Source organism: Babylonia areolata, chromosome 6, assembly GCF_041734735.1.
Source record: "Babylonia areolata isolate BAREFJ2019XMU chromosome 6, ASM4173473v1, whole genome shotgun sequence".
NCBI lineage: Eukaryota > Metazoa > Mollusca > Gastropoda > Neogastropoda > Buccinidae > Babylonia > Babylonia areolata.
In genome coordinates, this window is record NC_134881.1 from 12,386,132 (window position 1) to 12,406,256 (window position 20,125).

Here is a 20,125-nt window from a genome sequence, read left to right on the forward strand (position 1 = left end):
ATGCCTTAAACTAATGAGTAAGGAAAATAATGAGCCTGGGTGACGACAGGCTCCTGGATTGTCATTCCAGAGGAATTTCTCTATGGGCACAGGTCGCCCTCAGATGACCCGCCTACTTTGCGGGATGTCTGCATGGTTGTGATCTGCCCTGACAATCAATTCCAAAAGCAGTGATAAAAACGGCAGGGCTATGCATGTCATTGGTAACTGATTACTACGTTTGCAGACACTGCACCTTTGTACCAGTATCAGTAGCTCAAGGAGGCGTCACTGCGTTCAGTCAAATCCATATACGCTACACCACATCTGACCAGCAGCGTAACCCAAAGTGCTTCGTTAGGCCTTGAGAAGAAAGATAAATAAAATTAAAAAAATTAATACATAAAAATACTACTACTAATAATAATATTTAAAAGGCGCAAATTCTTGATTAAGTCAACTCTAGGCGCATACGTGTGTGTGCACGCGCGCGCGCACACACACACACACAAAACTGAAGAGATAAACAAGCAAATAAATGTAAAACATGCAGACACATGTTCACACACACATGCATAGCAGATATGCAACATGCAGTTTCACAGTTTTGAAAGCACGATCAAATACACATAAACGTACATGAGCACCAACACACACACATTACCCTGCACCTCTCCCCTCCCCCCCCCCCCCCCCCCCCCCACACACACCCTCCTCCACACGCTGATTTCTAGGCTACACATCAGCTTCCACGACACACACACACACACTCTTGTACAAGCACACTGACACACATACGCCCATAGCCCCCACCCCCATCCCGACACACTGACATACACACACACACACATATATATATATGCACACGTGCACGTTCAAATATTCCGTTGCTCCCACAGTGTAGACATGCATACACACACATACCTCATCCTCCACACACACACAAACGCGCGCGCACACACACACGCACAGAGCTCTCCTGACACATGTGTACACTTACACCCTCACGCACGCACACATACACACACGCACAGAGGCTGCCACTGATTGGCCGCAAGACGGGTGGGAAAAGATCTCTGATGCCAAGAACGTGGCGTCTAGGTGTTGCTCAGTCTATTGTATTGGAAAAACCCACAGAGACTCTGTTCCGTTTTGAAGTAATTTGCGTAATGTTGGTTTGGAAATGATGCCGATATTCGTTTGATTTGCAAAGCGTCGTGCTCTACCTTTCATGCTAGACTTACGGCCGCTCCTTCTCTCTACCTTTATTTCTTTGAGGCGATCGATGTGAATGACTGTTACGAATGCGCTTTGATTTGTCTTTGCTACGCCTGACAGGCAGCATAGTCCTAGCTCTCATTTCTTTCGTCAGTTGTGTTGGAATGTGATTGTGCGTTGACGTAAAAGTTGTGTATGTGCTTTATGATGGAGTGGAGTATACACTGGTGCTTGTTTTGTGCGATTCTGCCACCGGAACTTCAAGTTATTTGGACATGTTTTCTGTGTAACCTGGCAAGTATTCTTGCTTGTCAGAGCACGCCATTTCTTCACCATCCCCTTTCGCACGCGCAGCCCGCTCCGCGTGTTCCTGAAGCTGACCTCTACCACAGGCCTTTGCTTAATGCTCATTCTCCCCGTGTGTCTTACACACGGGACCAACTCCTGTCCGTGCCTCCTGCAGCACTTGACCCTTCTGTCATCGACGCCATCAGAGGTGTGGGTATAGGTTGTCACCTCCCCCGTGTTCGCACTCATCGTGCAGGACGTCGCAAGCAGAGGAAGATAGCTGTTGTGTGTGGTACTGGACGTGTAACTTCCACTGACCATCCTGTTAAATGCATCAACTTTAATAACCATATTCGTGTACCTCTGTCCTGCTTTCCCTCCCACCGCTCAACTCAAATTTCTCTAGGTCTGTTCAACGCCCAGTCAGTTGGTCCTCGCCTCAAACGCTCAGCGATCAACGAACATCTGCTGTCAATCAGCCTCGACATTCTGTGTATCACAGAAACTTGGCTTCGCAGTACTGGGGATGAAGCTAAGTGTCGAGATCTCGCTCCCCCTGGCTACTACCACCTCCTTCCCTCGTGTTACAACAACTTGCGGGGGGAGGAATCGCCTTCGTTGTGTCAGACAGGCTGCTCCCACACACAACGTACACATCTGCCTTTCCCTTCAACCATGCCTCATTCGAACTGGCCCAGTTTTCACTGTCGCTGCCACATTCCCACCTCAATGTGTTCTGCCTCTACCGTCCGCCACCAAACAAGAAAAATAAACTTTCTGATACAATGTTCATAGAACAGTTTCCGGACTTCTTAGAATACGCTAATAGTTTACCAGGCTCCCTACTTATTGTTGGTGACTTTAATTTTCATTTTGATTCACCCACACAGTTTTATACCTCTAAATTACTTGAAATTGTCAGTTTGTTCGATCTTAACCAGTCTGTAACCGAGCCTACACACAATCGTGGTCACATCGTCGATTGGGTGTTGCACAGAAATGAGGACTGCCTCCTGAAGTCTACCACCGTCGATCACACCCTGTCCTCCGACCATCACAGTGTGACGTGTCATCTGAACCTCACCAAACCTCCCACGCCCCGTGTGTATAGGGAAGTGCGCACACTGACCTCAATTGACTTAGACTTATTTAAAGCTGACCTGCTGACTAATATCCCTTTTGAGCCGACTGCTGACCAGCTATCCACTGTCCTACGCGCTGCACTCGACAGGCACGCCCCGTCGACTCGGCGCCTGATCTCCAATCGTCCCCCGTCGCCTTGGTACAGTTTCAGTTTCAGTTTCACTTTCTCAAGGAGGCGTCACTGCGTTCGGACAAATCCATACACGCTACACCACATCTGTTGAGCAGATGCCTGACCAGCAGCATAACCCAACGCGCTTAGTCAGGCCTTGAGTGCATGCTTACATATTTGTGTACCTATGAAAGTGGATTTCATTTTACGTAATTTCGCCAGAGGACAACACTCTCGTTGCCATGGGTTCTTTTTCAGTGCGCCAAGTGCGTGCTGCACACGGGACCTCGGTTTATCGTCTCATCCGAAAGACTAGACGCTCAGTTTGATTTTCCAGTCAAACTTAGGAGAAAGGGCGAGAGCGGGATTCGAACCCACACCCTCACGGACTCTCTGTATTGGCAGCTGAGCGTCTTAACCATTCTGCCACCTTCCTCCTGGTACAGCACCGTGGGACCAGAGCTGTTGGAGGCCAAGCGGGAGAGAAGGAGAGCTGAGAGGCACTGGCGTGCCACTAGTTTGACCATCAGTAGGGACATTTTTCAGACAGCCAGGAATAATGTAACAAACATTGTTGACAGGGCAAAGTCAAAGTTCTACTCTTCTAAAATACTTGCATGCACCACAGCCAAACAGCTTTTCAACGCTACGAACAATCTACTAGGTAAAATGAAAAACACTCCTCTCCCTACAACATTTTCGGTGCAGGAACTCCCTCAAAAGTTTTCTGACTTCTTCACCGGCAAAATATCATGCATTCGTGAGAAGCTTGACTCTGTTGTGTCTCCTTCTTCACCCGTTCAAGAACGCGTGTACAGTGGTCCTGTTTTACATTGTTTCCAACCGGTTACTGAAGATTTTGTGAAGAAAGTGTGTCTGAGCGCTTGTCCGAAATCCTGTGAGCTTGACCCTGTCCCGTCTTCTTTGTTGGTTGAATGTATTGATGTTCTACTGCCACATATTACTCATGTCATCAATTCTTCCTTTCTGTCTGGTTGTTTCCCTGAAAGCTTCAAATCTGCTGTTGTACGTCCACTCATCAAGAAACCATCTTTGGATCATAATTGTTTGAAAAATTATCGACCTGTCTCTAATCTGTCATTTTTATCAAAACTGCTAGAAAAGATCATATTGTCTCAGCTCTTAGCTCATCTGGAGCAGAATGGTTTACTTAATTCCCACCAGTCAGCTTATAGACGTGGTCATAGTTGCGAAACAGCCCTTCTTAGAATAGTGAATGATTTGCTTTCGGGATTTGATGAGGATAAGATATCTGTTCTCGCTCTCTTAGATTTGTCAGCAGCTTTTGACACTATCGACCACTCTATCCTCTTGAACAGACTTAAAACTTCCTTTGGTATTCGTGACACTGCACTAGCATGGATCACGTCTTACCTGTCAGATCGTACACAGAAAGTGTGTGTAAATGGTACATACTCTAGAGTATCTGCCTTGAAATATGGTGTCCCACAAGGGTCCGTCCTACGACTCCAACACAACGCTGCCAGACTCATTTGCAGAGCTTCTAAATTTGACCATGTTTCTCCTCTCCTTCAGTCTCTCCACTGGTTGCCTGTTTCTGATCGAATAGACTATAAGCTATCCACTCTGACCTTTTCTGCAGTCAACGGATCTGGCCCCAAGTATCTTTCTGAACTCATCCATATCCTCTGATACTCGACTTCTCAGGATACCTCACGTCAGAAGCAAGACCTATGGACACAGATCGTTTTCTTTTCAATCGCCAAAGACGTGGAACAAGCTCCCTGATAACCTCCGTCATTCTGATTCCCTCGCATCTTTTAAATCTCGTCTCAAAACTCACCTTTTCCCTCAGCAATAAATTCAATTGTGGCAGGTCCACTTCCTTTTCGTTAGGTGTGCTTGACTATGTGTGTATACATATGTGTACATAATTACATGCATGTATATGAATGTGTATTGTGTGTGCGTGTGTTTATGTAAGTTTGTGCCTGCCTATGTGTGCGTATGTGTTAGGGTAGCTGTTAGATACACATGTATGTTAAAATGTATGTATGCAGTGTGTGTGTGTGCGTGCGTGCGTGCGTGCGCGCGCGCGCGTGTGTGTGTGTGTGGTCACATTTTGGTGTGTGTATGTAACATAGATATAATGTTTTATGTTATCACAAGCGTTTTTGTAAAGCACCTAGAGCAGATTTCTGGATAGTGTGCTATATAAGTATCCATTATTATTATTATTATTAAGATTCATATAGCTCTATACTGGTACTTAAAATGATTGCACTGGTCTTTCTTCAGCCTCACTGCTTCTTCCACTTCCCTCATTACCTTCTCATTGCACCATCATCTGTTGCAGCTGGAGGCGTGGGTCAGAAATGGAAATGGAGAGAAATTCAGTGTGTGCGTGTGTGTTTGTGTGTGAAAGAGAGACTGAGACTGAGACTGAGACTGAGATGTTTTATTCACTCAAGGCCATAGCCCCATATGAATGAAGGGCGATAATACAGTATAGAGATGTCACCATACTATCAGTAAACATTCACCATTTTCACAATTAGTTAAAGAAATTATGATAATACCGTTTCTCTTAACTTAAAAGCTTTGTGTAAATACAATGCGAGATTACGTATGACACCATAATCAGATGATGCCATCAATAAACATAATTTAAACAAACATGGACGTTCATAATATTTCTTTGGAATAAATCTTTCGCGAAATCCATGCAACACAGGACACATCAAAACAAAATGCACTTCATCTTCATTTGACAGCTTGCACAAAGGACACAACTTCTCTGTGTGATCAACAATCTTATAACGATATCTGTGCATATGAATTTCAGAAATGCCAAATCTAAATCTTGTTAATAAAACTCGTAGATATCTTTCCATGTTAAACAAAAGATAATTCTTTACTAAATGTGTAGAAGTATGAGATCTGTAGAGACAGAATCTATCACTTGACTGAATATGATTTTCCCAGTTTTGCCATCTACAGTCTATCAAACGCTGACGAAAAAGTTTCAGAAACATATTTTCATTACCTACTCCTTGATATTCCCAAACATATCCAAAGCCCAGTTCACAGAGACAAGTTCGTACATTTGACGCCCAGTTCTTTTTACCTCTAGAATCTAAATCATACAACATATTATAGGATTTACGTGGCAGTCTGTTTTCATTCATTTTTAGTAATTTAAACCAGTATCGAACACATCTAACTGCAGAATTTATATAGATTGGATGTCTGTTCGTCTCTCCATATACTAAATCGTTAGGTGCCTTCATTTCAACTCCTAAAAACTTTTTCAGTCCAAATAAATGAACGGACTCACATTGTATTGTAGCATTTTTATCTAGACCCCATAATTCTGAACCATATTGTACGATGGGCTGTATCTGAGTATCGAAAATCTTAATAAAAATATCCAAAGAATTATTGTTTAATAAAAAGAGTTTCTTCATAATATGTAACAGCACATTCTTTGCTCTGCTTGAAAGATCCCTGCATGCAGCTACAAAACTCAAACGAGTAGAAAATAGGATTCCAAGATATTTGTAAGCATTGACAACTGGCATATCAATACCACCATACACCCACCTTTCCCTTGCTGCCAAATAACCACCTTTCCTAAAAACAATAATATTACTTTTATCTAGATTAACATTTAATTGCAATTTAGTAGCTGAAGTTTTTAAGTTATTCAATTGTGTCTGTAAACCAATAGCTGTCTCTGAAAGCAAAACAATATCATCAGCAAGTAATAATATAAACAGTTCTATAAAATCAATTGTGAATCTCGCACCATGTCTTCCTCTGTCTATCACTTCTAAAGCCAATTCATTTATGAATAATGAGAACAAAATAGGACTACAAACATCTCCTTGCTTTACTCCTCTAGTGCAATTGATATACTCAGTAAGTTTGTTACCACACCTAACTCTTGTTTTGACAACATTATACATACTCTTTATACATTTAAAAAGCTTTCCTGTTATGCCATGTTTTGCCAAAACTGGCCATAATAAATTTCTATTGATAGAATCAAAAGCTTTCTCAAAATCAATAAATGCTACGTAAAGTTTACGATTAAGAGAAAACTGTTTCTGAACAAATGCCAAAAGAGTAAACATATGATCAATTGTGGAATATCCTCGTTTAAAACCAGCTTGGTATTCACCTGTTATATTGTTATATTCTACATACTCCTGAATCCTATAATTAATAATTGCACTGAATACTTTACTGCTGATATCAGATAATGAAATGCCTCTATAGTTATTAGTGTTATTTATGTCACCTTTCTTGTAGAGTGGTAAAGTGATTGACTCACACCAATTTTCAGGAAAAATACCCCTATCGAATAAAGCATTAAAGAAAGTTGTCAAAAAAAGTATTAACTGATCACATGGTGATTTCAAAAATTCTCCAAATATCCCATCAGGACCTGCAGCTTTTCGATTCTTTAGTTTTTTAAGTGCAATTAAAATTTCTTCTTTAGATATTGGACGATTCATAAACTCGTTTTCCACTTCAGGTAAGCTATGATCACTGATAATACAATCAAAATCTTTATCTAACAAGGCTTTAAAATGTTTAAACCAACAATCTGCAGATATGTCATTCCTTGGCTGCCTCTTTTTGGACGAATTTTTTTTCATACATTCCCAGAATTCTTTTTGATCTTTAACAGATGCTATCAAATTGTCTAGTAAGCTTTTGTTATGCTGTTTTCTCTTATTCTCACAAAAAGTTTTATATTCTTTTCTAGCTCTTACATACACAGTATTATCATCCTTATCTGAAGTTCTAAGAAACCTTCTAAGTAACCTGCGAACTTTTCTCCTTTGACATTTACATTCCTCATCGAACCATCCCTCTTGCTGTTTATTATGTCCCATACTAAAAGTTTTCTTCATACAAGTTGCACATTCTCGAATACATTCATTGAACAATTTTAAAGCGTCATTTATATTCACATCAATGAGATCCAAAGCCATTTTCAGTTTATCATTAATTTCTTTCTCTGTCAATTTACTATGGAATTCCTGCCTAAACTGTTCATTCCACTCAAATGTTTCTATCACCTGTATGGTATCACAATCATTACTTTTAACTAGGTTATTATTTGAAAAAGAAATACGACACTCAAGAGGAAAATGATCAGATTCAGTTCGATCAGCAACACATAATTCACATACATCATAAACAAGTTCATAAAAGTCATTTGACAAAAGAAAATAATCATTGACACTGCTTCCATTTTCGCCTGTATATGTATAGTGACCTTCCTGGTCACCGTTACACATTCCATTTAATATTGTCAAACCTAAGGCAGTGCACATGTTTAACATTGACTTACCATATACATTTGTGTGTGTATCCTGAGAATTACGATTACAATTCATTGAGCAACTTTTGTGATAAGATCCAATACTGTCATTCGATGATTGTGAAGGAGAGATATTAGAAGTTCTGCTGTTAAGATCGCCACACAAAATTATATAAACATCACAGAGTTCTAACAGCAGATTAGTCAGACAATCTTCAAGTACAGATATACCATGATCATAATCAAAATAAGCATAAAAAGGAGAACCTTCTGGTGGTACATAAGTACATACAAAGAGAACATCTTTCGAAAATCCAAACAACTGTTTATCAATAATAAATGCACATATATTTTCATATTTTATTTGTAGTTTTCTTATGAAGGGACAAAACTCATTCCTAAACAAACACACAATACCACCCGATTTCCTCCCTTGTCTGGTAAATTTAATAGCTGGTTTATAATACATTGAAAAACCAGGAAATAAATCTGTTTTACAATTTTCTTCAAACGTTTCAACAATGCATACGAAGTCAAAAGACGACACATATGTAGAAAAATCATTAAACATGAACTTAGAACGCAAACCATTAACGTTCCAAGAAAGAAAGGAAAAAGATCTTGAACTATTTACAGCCAAAGGGTTCGAGGGTCCGGGAGACGAAAAAGAGTTACTATTTACAGAATGTTTCGTGTTTTGATTTCCTTCCGGGCTGGAATGCACCCTGTCCTTTTCCCCCCTTGGGCTAACATCCAAAGCACGAGAAACTTCAAGTGAGTTCTCGTTTTCTAACTGCGCCTTTCCACCCGAGCGTAAACTTTTGTTCCCTGAATTCCCACGTGCTTCATTTGAAATACCCGGGGAATCGCGTGAATGAATCGAGGAAAATTTATGTGTCAATATTTCTTTTGAAACCGTGTCAGAATTGTCCGTCTCCAAATCATAAAAATCACGAAGCCGGCCTTCTTCCTATTTCGTTTCTTTCAAACGGTCTTGCGAGTCCAGGAAGTATTTTTTTCCATCAATGTAAAGATGGTCATAGATCATACGGACTTGTTTTCCATCACTCCTAGCTTTCTTTAAGTGTGGAATTAACTTCCGTCTTATCTCTCGAACCCTCTCTGTAAAATCTTCGCCAATAAACACGTTTGTGCCCTTCAACTTCTGCTTAGCTTTAAGAATCTTGATTTTCTGCTTATAGAACGAACAGCAAGCGATTATTGGGGAGTCTGCCTTCGCATTCAATCGGTGAACTCGTTCAAACTCAAAACTATCTGAAAGTTCCAGTGTGTCAGTGATCAAGTCCTGAACCCGTTCTTCACATTGTTCACTTGTTTCTCCTTCTCTTTTATCCATTCCGTAAAAAATTAGATTGTTCCTTCTAGACCTGCTTTCCAGATCATCACATTTATTCTCTAGATTCTTTACCTTAGCCGTTAAATCATTGTTATTTTGTTCGAGAACGTCATTCTTCTGGCGTAAATCCCTCACCTCATCCTTGAGTCCACAAACAAGTTCTTGCAAAGCACCATGCTCCTGCCGCAGCTGATGCACTTGGTCTTTCACGTCGTCCAGCTTGCTGTTCATGGAAGCGTTCATCTCCTTCACATCCTGGATACATGACATGACGTCAGCAAGGGACGGTTCCTTGGAGGAGCGAGACGGGTGGGATGAGGAGAGCCGGGTCTGCCGCAAGCTGGAGGATCCTGAGGCGCCTTGGTCAGGGTTGGGGCCGGGGTTTGCTTCAATGTCTCCACATCGTAGTAACAATTCTCCAGATCCGCGGCGTTGATATAAATTGTCCCCCCAAAACATGAACACGAGGACCAGACCAAGCAATACACCGGTCATACGGGAACGAGCTGACAGCATGGCCATCCAGCTTTTTTTCTTCAACACTGCCCTCTTCAACATAAAGTTGATGAAAACTGGGTGAAAGGCACCACAAACCGAGCGGAACTGTAGCTGGGCCCACGGCATAGTCTTAAACGAAGTAGGTGGCAAGTTTTCAGTACCGTACACTATCTGTAGTTACAGTAACTACTGAAAAACTGACGACTGTGTGACACACACGTTCAGTTCTCATGCACGTGCAAAACGCCCCCCGAGAGAGAGAGAGAGAGAGAGAGAGAGAGAGAGAGAGAGAGAGAGAGCATGAATATGTGTGTGCATGTGCGTGTGTGTGTGAGATAGTTTATTCATAAGGCCATAGCCCCTCAGAAGGGGTTGTACATGAACATAGCAAAAACGTTTTCAGATTGTTATGTTACATATTTTTGTGTGTGTGTGAGAAAGAGAGAGAGTTCATGTGTGTGTGTGTGTGTGTGTGTGTGTGTGTGTGCATGTGTGTGTGTAAGGGAGAGAGAGAACAATTGAAGAAATGAACAAACGAATGAAGAAATGAAATTTTAAGAACGTAAAGGAATAAACACAATGTGCTTGTTTACATCTGCCCTCTTGGGAAAGGAAATTGAAGAAAGAGAGAGAGAGAGAGAGAGAGAGAGAGAGAGAGAGAGAGAGAGAGAGAGAGAGAGAGAGATTCCGTATCAGTAGCTCAAGGAGGCGTCACTGCGTTCGGTCAAATCCATATACGCTACACCACATCTGCCAAGCAGATACCTGACCAGCAGCGTAACCCAAGGCGCTTAGTTAGGCCTTGAGTAAAAAAAAAAAAAAGATAAATACATAAAAATACTACTACTAATAATAATAATACTTATAAAGCACAAAATCTTGATGAAGTCAACTCTATTCATACAAAAAAAAAAAAGAAAAAAAAAAAAAGAAGAAAAAAAGAAAACAATGATGATAAATAAGCAAATAAATGTAAAAATATGCAGACACACAATCACACATACATGCTTTCATATCTGTGAGAGAGAGCGAGAATACATGAATGTGTGTGTGTGAGATGAATGGGGAGAGGTGAGGGCTTGAGAATAATAATGAAACAGATCTTAAGACAGACCGACAAACAGAAAGACACTCTTTTCTGAGCCAGTTTTATTTCATCACATGTATAAGTATACAGAACGCATCCACTATTCTAAACAGAGGGCAGTTTTTATCATTGACTTTTATCATACTGGTCCAGCAAAAAGAGTATCAAACACAAACCTAATATTAACTTCAAGGTGCAGTTGTGAATACAAAGTCAACGTCTGACTTGGGCAGCCACAAACAAGACTGTACACAACAAAATTCAATCACAGCAATTCTACACACCCACTAGGTTAAAACTGACAACTTCAGTCATACAGCTTTTTCATACTGCATACATTACAAATACAAGCAATTACCAGTAATTGTTTTTTTTTTAAAGCAGGAACCAATGATGGGTGTTGTTTTTCATGCTTTCTGATGCCACCTTGAGTAGTAATATATATTTTTGTGTGGTGTGGTGTGGTATGGTATGGTGTGATGTGGTGTGGTGTGGTGGTGTGTGTGTGTGTGCGTGTGTGTGTGCGTGTGCACACGTGCGTAAATGTTCTGTCTTTTAATGCTCATAAATCAAGTGTTTGTTCTGTTCTGTGTGTGTGTGAGCAGATGAAGCTTTAAGTGTAGTGCACCCAGGAACACATGAAGTTCACTTTTTTTTTTAATCATTCATGCATCTCTTGACTAAAGTCTCAATGTAATAAAAAGCAAACAAACACAATCCAGCAATACATACACATAAACACACACACTCATGCACACACACACATATATACCCTCACACACACATGCACACACACACATATATACCCTCACACACACACTTTCACTCACTGTTCACAACAAAAAACATAGCAGAACAAACCAAAACGCACACAACATCATTACAAATATTTTCTGCAACACATGGGAGCATCTGAAGAGTACACAATGCTAACCTCAAGCTCTTACATCTTTCTGTCTCAATGCCAAAATGAAAGCTTACAAACGATAATATATCACAATTTATTTTCAATCAAGTCTCCAAACAAAATCTCTCTAAAATCAGACAACAACAACAAAAAAATTTTTTTTTAGGGCAACTGTTTCCTGTTGTGTTTAATTCTGGTTTTGTTATACTGAGTCGAGTCGAGCTGAATGTCGTGTTGTGATGTACTGTATAACTGTTTGTCACAACAGATAGTGGAGTGATGGCCTATAGGTAACGCGTCCGCCTAGCTCAGCCGCTGATATTTTCTCCCCATCCACTAGACCTTTAGTGGTGATCTGGATGCTATTCATTTGAATGAGATGATAAACCGAGGTCCCATGTGCAGCATGCACTTAGTGCACGTAAAAGAACCCATGGCACCAAAAGGGTTGTTCCTGGCAAAATTCTTTAGAAAAATCCACTTCGACAGGAAAAACAAATAAAACTGCATGCCGGAAAAAATACAAAAAAAAAAAAGGGTGGTGCTGGAGTATAGCGACATGCTCTCCCTGGGGAGAGCAGCCCGAATTCCACACAGAGAAATCTGTTGTGATAAAAGAAATACAAATATATACCATTGCGTGATATTTGGGCAGCTCTTCCCAGGGACAGCACGTCACTATCGTGCAGCACCACCCTTCCTTTTCTTTTTTTTTTCTTCTTTTTCTTCCTTTTTTTTTTCTCTCTGCAAGCATATTTGTTTTATTATCAAACTGGATTTTTCTACAGAATTTTTGCCAGGGCCAACACTTCTCTGTTGCCTTGGGTTCTTTCACTTACGCCGCAAAGCGTAATGTTGCACAGGGGACCTCCATTTATTGTCTCATCCTCTTCAGCAGTTGTTTTCCCTTGCTGCTTCCTGTGGGACTGATCAGTGTGGCACCTGGGGCAGGAGGGAGGGCGTGAAGGATGTGGACAGGTAGGGGTGTCGAACAATGTCGTCCAGCAGCTGCAAACTGTTCTGTTCCAGGCGGCTGAAACGTTAAGGTGTTGCCAGAGTTAGGAGAAGAAATACTGTTTGAATGCAGTCACACACACACACACACACACACACACACAGACACACACACACACACACACACACACACACACGATTCAAGGATATTGAATCCCTTGACCCCTGTTGGGGTATAGAGGGTATAAAGTAACATCAGTGGTATTATTCACCAAAAACTGAAATGCAAACACACACACACAAAAAAATACACACACACTTAAATAAACACTCAAATGTGCAAGCACAAACATTCCCATGTACACATGCTTTTTTGAAGCACTTCTAGCTCTGACTGCTGTACGAGTATGTGTTTATGTAAGTGAGTGAGTGAGTGAGTGAGTGAGTGAGTGTGTGTGTGTGTGTGTGTGTGTGTGTGTGTGTGTGTGCGTGCGTGCGTGGGTGTGTGCATGCGTGTGAGACTGTGTGTGTGCGTGCGCGTGCACGTGCATGTGCGCATGCATGTTCGCACGTAAGTGCATGACTGAAGCGCGACTGAATGACACAGGAAATGAATGACCAGCACCAAAAGGCAGGTCTCAATGAGGTCTACCCAGGAAGTCAGCCTGTTGTACAAATGACCCTGTGTTCTGCAAAGCGCTCAGGGCTTAGTCTCTGACCGAGGATAGGTGCTTCCTAAGTACTTATCCATATCGATCAACCGGTCGACGGGCGCAATAGCCGAGTGGTTAAAGCGTTGGACTTTCAATCTGAGGGTCTCGGGTTCGAATCTCGGTAACGGCGCCTGGTGGGTAAAGGGTGGAGATTTTTCCGATCTCCCAGGTCAACATGTGTACAGACCTGCTAGTGCCTGAACCCCCTTCATGTGTATACACAAGCAGAAGATCAAATACGCACGTTAAAGATCCTGTAATCCATGTCAGTATTCGGTGGGTTATGGAAACAAGAACATACCCAGCATGCACACTCCCAAAAACGGAGTATGGCTGCCTACATGGCGGAGTAAAAACGGTCATACACGTCAAAAGCCCACTCATGTACATACAAGTGAACGTGGGAGTTGCAGCCCACGAACGCAGAAGAAGAAGAAGAAGATCATCAACCAGTCAAGCAGTCTGTGGAGCATACCTGAAGGATCCCAGAAGGAGCTGCACACAGGCCAGGAGGGGAACATGCAGCAGGCACCGTCGGGAGAGGCGAGGCAGTGACAGCCACCACAACCTCCTTTGGTTGAACTCAGGCGTGTAGCACGCATTGTGCAGCAGCTGACATGCCAGTCGTGTCATCTCAGGTGTGTCAGGCCTTAGAAAACAAAACAAAACAAGTTTGTGTATGGTTGTGTGTGCATAAAATCATGACTTACAAAGGGAAAAAATGCTTCATCAAATGGTTGACTCAATCAAAAAAACAAAAACAAAACGAAACAACCAACCACCATCATGACTTAAAGCGCTTCCTAGGAAGCCCCCCCCCCCCTTAAAAAAAACACACAAAAAACTAACAACAAAAAAACTGTGTTCGTTCTTTAGTTTAAAGTCTTTTCACTGTAAATGATATTAGACGAGGGAAGGAAAAAAATCGAGTGGGAATGGGGGGTGGGGAATTACTGTGTACGCATACGAGTAAGTGAAAGTGTGTGTGTGTGTGTGTGTGTGTGTGTGTGTGTGTGTGTGAAAATTATTGATTTAAGTTTTGTTTAAAAAATAAACAAAAAATCATAACAATATAACATATTTCTAATGAAAAACTAACAACTATAACAGCGAACCAACTGGACTGTTTAACAAGGAGTTGAAAAAGTCATACATTAGCAATGGACTGCTGAAGATCGTCAACACTGAAGATGATTTCAGTTCAGGGATTTGAGACTTTAACATATTGCAAGTTGGTATATGTGTATAGTTGTGTGTGTGTGCATACTATGGTAAAGCAGGTGTCACTCACAGGTAGTCCTTGGCGAAGGCGAGGAGCCAGGGCAGCAGTCCGTGGCTGGTGACCAGGTCCCTGATCACCGTGGCGACAGAGCTGGCCTTCACCAGCACCTTCAGGCTCTCCCTCTGTCGGCATAGTCACAGATTTATCATGGTAATTGTATCATTTGTTATAGGTAATGATGATGGGTACTGATAATGGTAATAATAACAATATGAATCATTATCATCATCATTCAAAAAAAAAAAAAAAGAACAAGAAGAAGAAAGAAGGAAGGAGGAGAAAGAAGAAGGAGGAGGAGAAACAGGAGGAGGAGGAGGAGAAACAGGAGGAGAAGGAGGAGAAACAGAAGGAGAAGAAGAAGGAGAAGAAGAAGTAGAAGAAGAGGGAGAGGGAGAAGAAGAAGAAGAAGAAGTAGAAAAAGAAGAAGAAGGAGGAGGAGGAGGAGAAGAAGAAGAAGAAGATGAAGAAGAAGAAGAGGAGGAGGAAGAAGAGGCAGAGGAGGAGGAGGAGGAGAAGAAGAAGAGAGAGGAGAAGAAGAGAAAGAAGAAGAAGTAGAAGAAGAAGAAGAGGAAGAAGAAGAAGAAGAGAAGAGAAGAGAAGAAGAAGAAGATGATGATGACGAAGAAGAAGAAGAGGAAGAAGAAGAGGGAGAAGCGTGATAACAACAAGACACAAAGCCTTCATGGCTCATGTGTGATTCCTGCTACACAGCAACAAGAAAACCAACAAACACCATCAGTGGAGGGGGTGGGTGGGCGTGAATAATAATAACAATCCAAAACAAAAAAGAAGTAAGCTGCCACAAGTAATGGATAACATAATTATATTAATCCTTTAATAACACTTTATAAAACAACAACAACAAAAAAAAACACACAAAAAACTGGTGGTCCTTGAAGCTATGTCAACATGAATACATGCCATGATGTGACATTTGGTATCTTGTTTATCTTGTTCTTTATTATTTGTTATTGTTCTTCATCTTATTATTACTATTATAAGTATTATCATATTGAAAAATAACCCTTGTATCTCAACAAATTAATGATTTTTTTCGATGATCATTGATGGACCAAATGTTTTGTTTGCTATGTGAAAGTTGAATCACACTGATGTCGTGAAATGTCAAAATATAACCTTGTGTACAAGGGGGAAAAAAAAGACAAAAAAAAAAGACAAAAAAAAAGACACACCATAAAAAAACCCCCAAACAACAAAAAAAAACCCAAAACAATCCAAATGATAGCCTTCACCATCAGAAATAAAATTTTCTTGAACGACAAAACCAACAAAAAATTGTGTACTGGAAACGGAGCAGCCCAAACTAATCAGCATTTCACTAGTTTCATGATCGTACGACAAAGTCTCAAACTTTCCCCGTCCTCATCATGAGTTTTCAGCTTAGAGATATTTTGTGACGCTTAATCACCAAACGCATTTCACAGACTCACAATACCCAAACATCATCTTTCAACAAACAAACACACCGATCTACATAACTGAAACCTTGCAGTTCCTTTCACCTCTGCCGTTAATAGGACCATGCGCACAAGATAAAACAAGAGAGGCAAGGCCTTCAAGACTCACTTGTGATAAATTAAGTCCCCTAGCATTAATTACAGAGTAATTTCCCTTTTTTACTATCTGCACCAAAACGTTTGCAAAATAAAATAAAAAATTCCATGTTTAGCAAAAGAAGTTCCTGTTTGAACAAAAATTGATAACAATGACTCCTCTTGTTGTTGTGTCAGAATAAGAGGTCAAAGTGCCAAGTTTAGAGAATGCAAAAAATATAAATATATCAGTAAATGCAGTTTGCATATAATTAGGCTTCTTTTTTTTTTGTGCCCATCCCTGAGGTGCAGTATTGTTTTAAACAAGATGACTGGAAAGAATTGAATTTTTCCTATTTTTATGCCAAATTTGGTGTCAACTATTTGCAGAGAAAATCTCAATGTTAAAGTTTACCACGGACACACACACACACACAGACACACGGACGGACACACACACACACACACACACAGACAACCGAACACCGAGTTAAAACATAGACTCACTTTGTTTACACAAGTGAGTCAAAAAAAGAAAAAAGAAAAATCAAAAGACTTCACACAGAGACTGACGAGAACCCACCCTGGTCTGAGGGTCAGAGAGGGAGGAACTGGCGTGGCACATGAGCAGTTTGTACACGTAGCGCCGCTGGAACAGACGGTGGTCGCCTGTCTCCCTCAGCCCGTCTTGTAGCAGCCGCAGGATCCACAGTCTTTCCTGAAAACACACGGAGCCGGCATGGCATGCTCTTGTTTGTTACATGAAACACGGACAGGTGTTGTGTTGTGTTGTGTTGTGTCGTGTGCAAACACACGGAGCCGGCATGGCATGCTCTTGTTTGTTACATGAAACACGGACAGGTGTTGTGTTGTGTTGTGTTGTGTCGTGTGCAAACACACGGAGCCGGCATGGCGTGCTCTTGTTTGCTGCATGAAACGCGGACAGGTGTTGTGTTGTGTTGTGTTGTGTTGTGTGTTTGCTGCATGAAACGCGGACAGGTGTTGTGTTGTGTTGTGTTGTGTGCAAACACACGGAGCCGGCATGTCATGCTCTTGTTTGCTGCATGAAACACGGACAGGTGTTGTGTTGTGTTGTGTTGTGTTGTGTTGTGTCTTGTGCAAACACACGGAGCCGGCATGGCATGCTCTTGTTTGTTGCATGAAACACGGACAGGTGTTGTGTTGTGTTGTGTTGTGTTGTGTCGTGTGCAAACACACAGAGCCGGCATGGCATGCTCTTGTTTGTTGCATGAAACGCGGACAGGTGTTGTGTTGTGTTGTGTTGTGTTGTGTCGTGTCGTGTGCAAACACACGGAGCCGGCATGGCATGCTCTTGTTTGTTGCATGAAACGTGGACAGGTGTTGTGTTGTGTTGTGTTGTGCTGTGTTGTGTTGTGTTGTGTGCAAACACACAGAGCTGGCACAGCATCCACTCTTTATTGCAGGAAACAAAAAAGCGATACAACACAATACAGTACAGGACAATGTAATACAATACATTACAATGCAATACAATACAATGCACACACACACACACACGCACAGACATGCACACGCGCGTTGCACACAGACACACACACACTCACTCCCACACGCGCGCACACACACATGCACATGAACACACACAGACACACACACACACACACACACACACACAGACACACACACACTCACTCCCACACATGCGCACACACACATGCACACACACACACTCACACACACACACAGACACACACACACACACTCACACACACACACACACACACACAGACACACACACATACACACACACGCAAAACAACAACAGCCACAACAGCAACCACATCAGATCCTCACTGCTGCGGAACAACTCACCTTTGGGTTGGGGCTGTTGAAGAAGTTGTAGAACTCAGGCACATTGCTCACATCCAGGGCTGGTTTCAGCATGAGGAAGGAATGGATTGCCACGTACATGTCGCTTTCTGCACGACACATACAGTACAGGGCAATACAATAAAATAGATTCAATACAATACAATACAATGCACGCATGCACCCCCCACACACACACACACACGCATGCACACACACCACACACACACACTCACGCACGCACGCACACACACACTCACACATGTGCACACACACACACACACACACACACACTCCCACATGCACACACACACACAAACACACTCACACACGCACGAACACACACACTCACAACACAACACAACACAGCACAACACAACACAACACAACACGAGAGCACAACACAACACAGTACAGCACAACACAACACAACACACCACACCACACCACACAGCACAGCACAACACAACACACAGCAGCACAACACAACACAACACTCACACACACTCACACAACACAACACCTGTCCTTGTTTCATGTAACAAACAAGAGCTAGGATGAATAAACAGAAAGAAGACATGACTATGAAGCATAAAACCCTATGGTAACTATCCGAATGGTTCAAGCATTGGACTTTCAATCTGAGGGTCCCGGGTTTGAATCTCGGTAATGGCGCCTGGTGGGTAAAGGGTGGAGATTTTTCCGATCTTCCAGGTCAACATATGTGCAGACCTGCTAGTGCTTGAACCCCCTTCGTGTGTATACGCACGCAGAAGATCAAATACACAAGTTAAAGATCCTGTAATCCATGTCAGCGTTCGGTGGGTTATGGAAACAAGAACATACCCAGCATGCACACCCCTGAAAACGGAGTATGGCTGCCTACATGGCGGGGTAAATAAACAAAACGGTCATACAAATAAAATGTTATATGTCTGTCTGAGTGTGTATGTGTGTGTGCCTGAAATCTAATTGAAATGACACAGGAAACTAATGATGAGCTCCCAGTGGCAGCCATCAGTCAGCTCTACCCAGGTAGGCAGCCTGTTGTGCAAATGACCCCGTTTTTGTAAAACGCTTAGAGCTTGGTCTCCAACCTAGGATAGGTGCTATATAAGTATCCATATCAATCAATCAGTCCTCTGCAAAGAAATGGAGATTCATTTTTCTTGAAGTGACTACATCAATAGAGCTTTAAAAAAAAAGAAGAGAGAGAGAAAAAAAAGAAAAGAAACCCCAAACATGATAAGAACATATAGAGGTTGGGAAGAAAGGACATATAAACAGTGAGAACATAGAAAACTTTCTTTTTCAAATCATTACAATCTGCAATGAAATGTAGAATATTTCCCTTGGAGTGACTTCATCAGCAAAGTTTAACAAAACAAAAAAAACCCCACAACTGCAGCAACACAACCCCCCCAAAATGACAAAAGAAAATGTATATCTTACAAGTTGTACTTTTTAATGATGTAAAGTTTCTGAACTCGCATTCTGTTCTTTCTGAAGAAAATTCAGTATTGGCATTAGATCTTTGACAGATGTGTGTAGATAGGGTTTAGGGGCTCCAGTTCTCAAAATTGTATGACTGTAAAACTGAAGGAGACGAAAGTAGTTTGACAAGAAACCAAACTCTACTTTTCGTATTTCTAACACACACACAAACACACACACACACTCTCTCTTTCTCTCTCTCTCTCTCTCATACATACACACAAACACACACTCACTCATACACTCACATGCACAGTCACACACACACACACTCATACACACAAACACACTCATATGTCACCAACAATCACAAACACACAACACAAACACAACACAACACTCACTCACCCCAAACCCACACACACACACACA

At 41.7% G+C, this 20,125-nt stretch overlaps 1 protein-coding gene and 1 non-coding gene across 2 annotated transcripts in view; one reads left to right on the forward strand and one right to left on the reverse strand.

Moving 5' to 3' along the window:
• On the forward strand, window positions 1-150 carry LOC143283574 (U12 minor spliceosomal RNA). Its single transcript, XR_013055417.1, has one exon. It is a non-coding gene; the product is annotated as a U12 minor spliceosomal RNA (small nuclear RNA).
• A 10,914-nt stretch (window positions 151-11,064) lies between these two features.
• Window positions 11,065-20,125, reverse strand: part of LOC143282738 (nucleolar pre-ribosomal-associated protein 1-like) — a 55,144-nt gene continuing 46,083 nt past the window's right edge. Inside the window, exons 28-32 of the mRNA XM_076588474.1 lie at window positions 18,263-18,369; window positions 16,992-17,126; window positions 14,865-14,977; window positions 14,049-14,222; window positions 11,065-12,939 (exon numbers count right to left, since the gene is read on the reverse strand). Coding sequence (XP_076444589.1) covers window positions 12,837-12,939; window positions 14,049-14,222; window positions 14,865-14,977; window positions 16,992-17,126; window positions 18,263-18,369 — 632 coding nt within the window. The 3' untranslated portion in view covers window positions 11,065-12,836. The remainder of the gene's footprint in view (window positions 12,940-14,048; window positions 14,223-14,864; window positions 14,978-16,991; window positions 17,127-18,262; window positions 18,370-20,125) is intronic.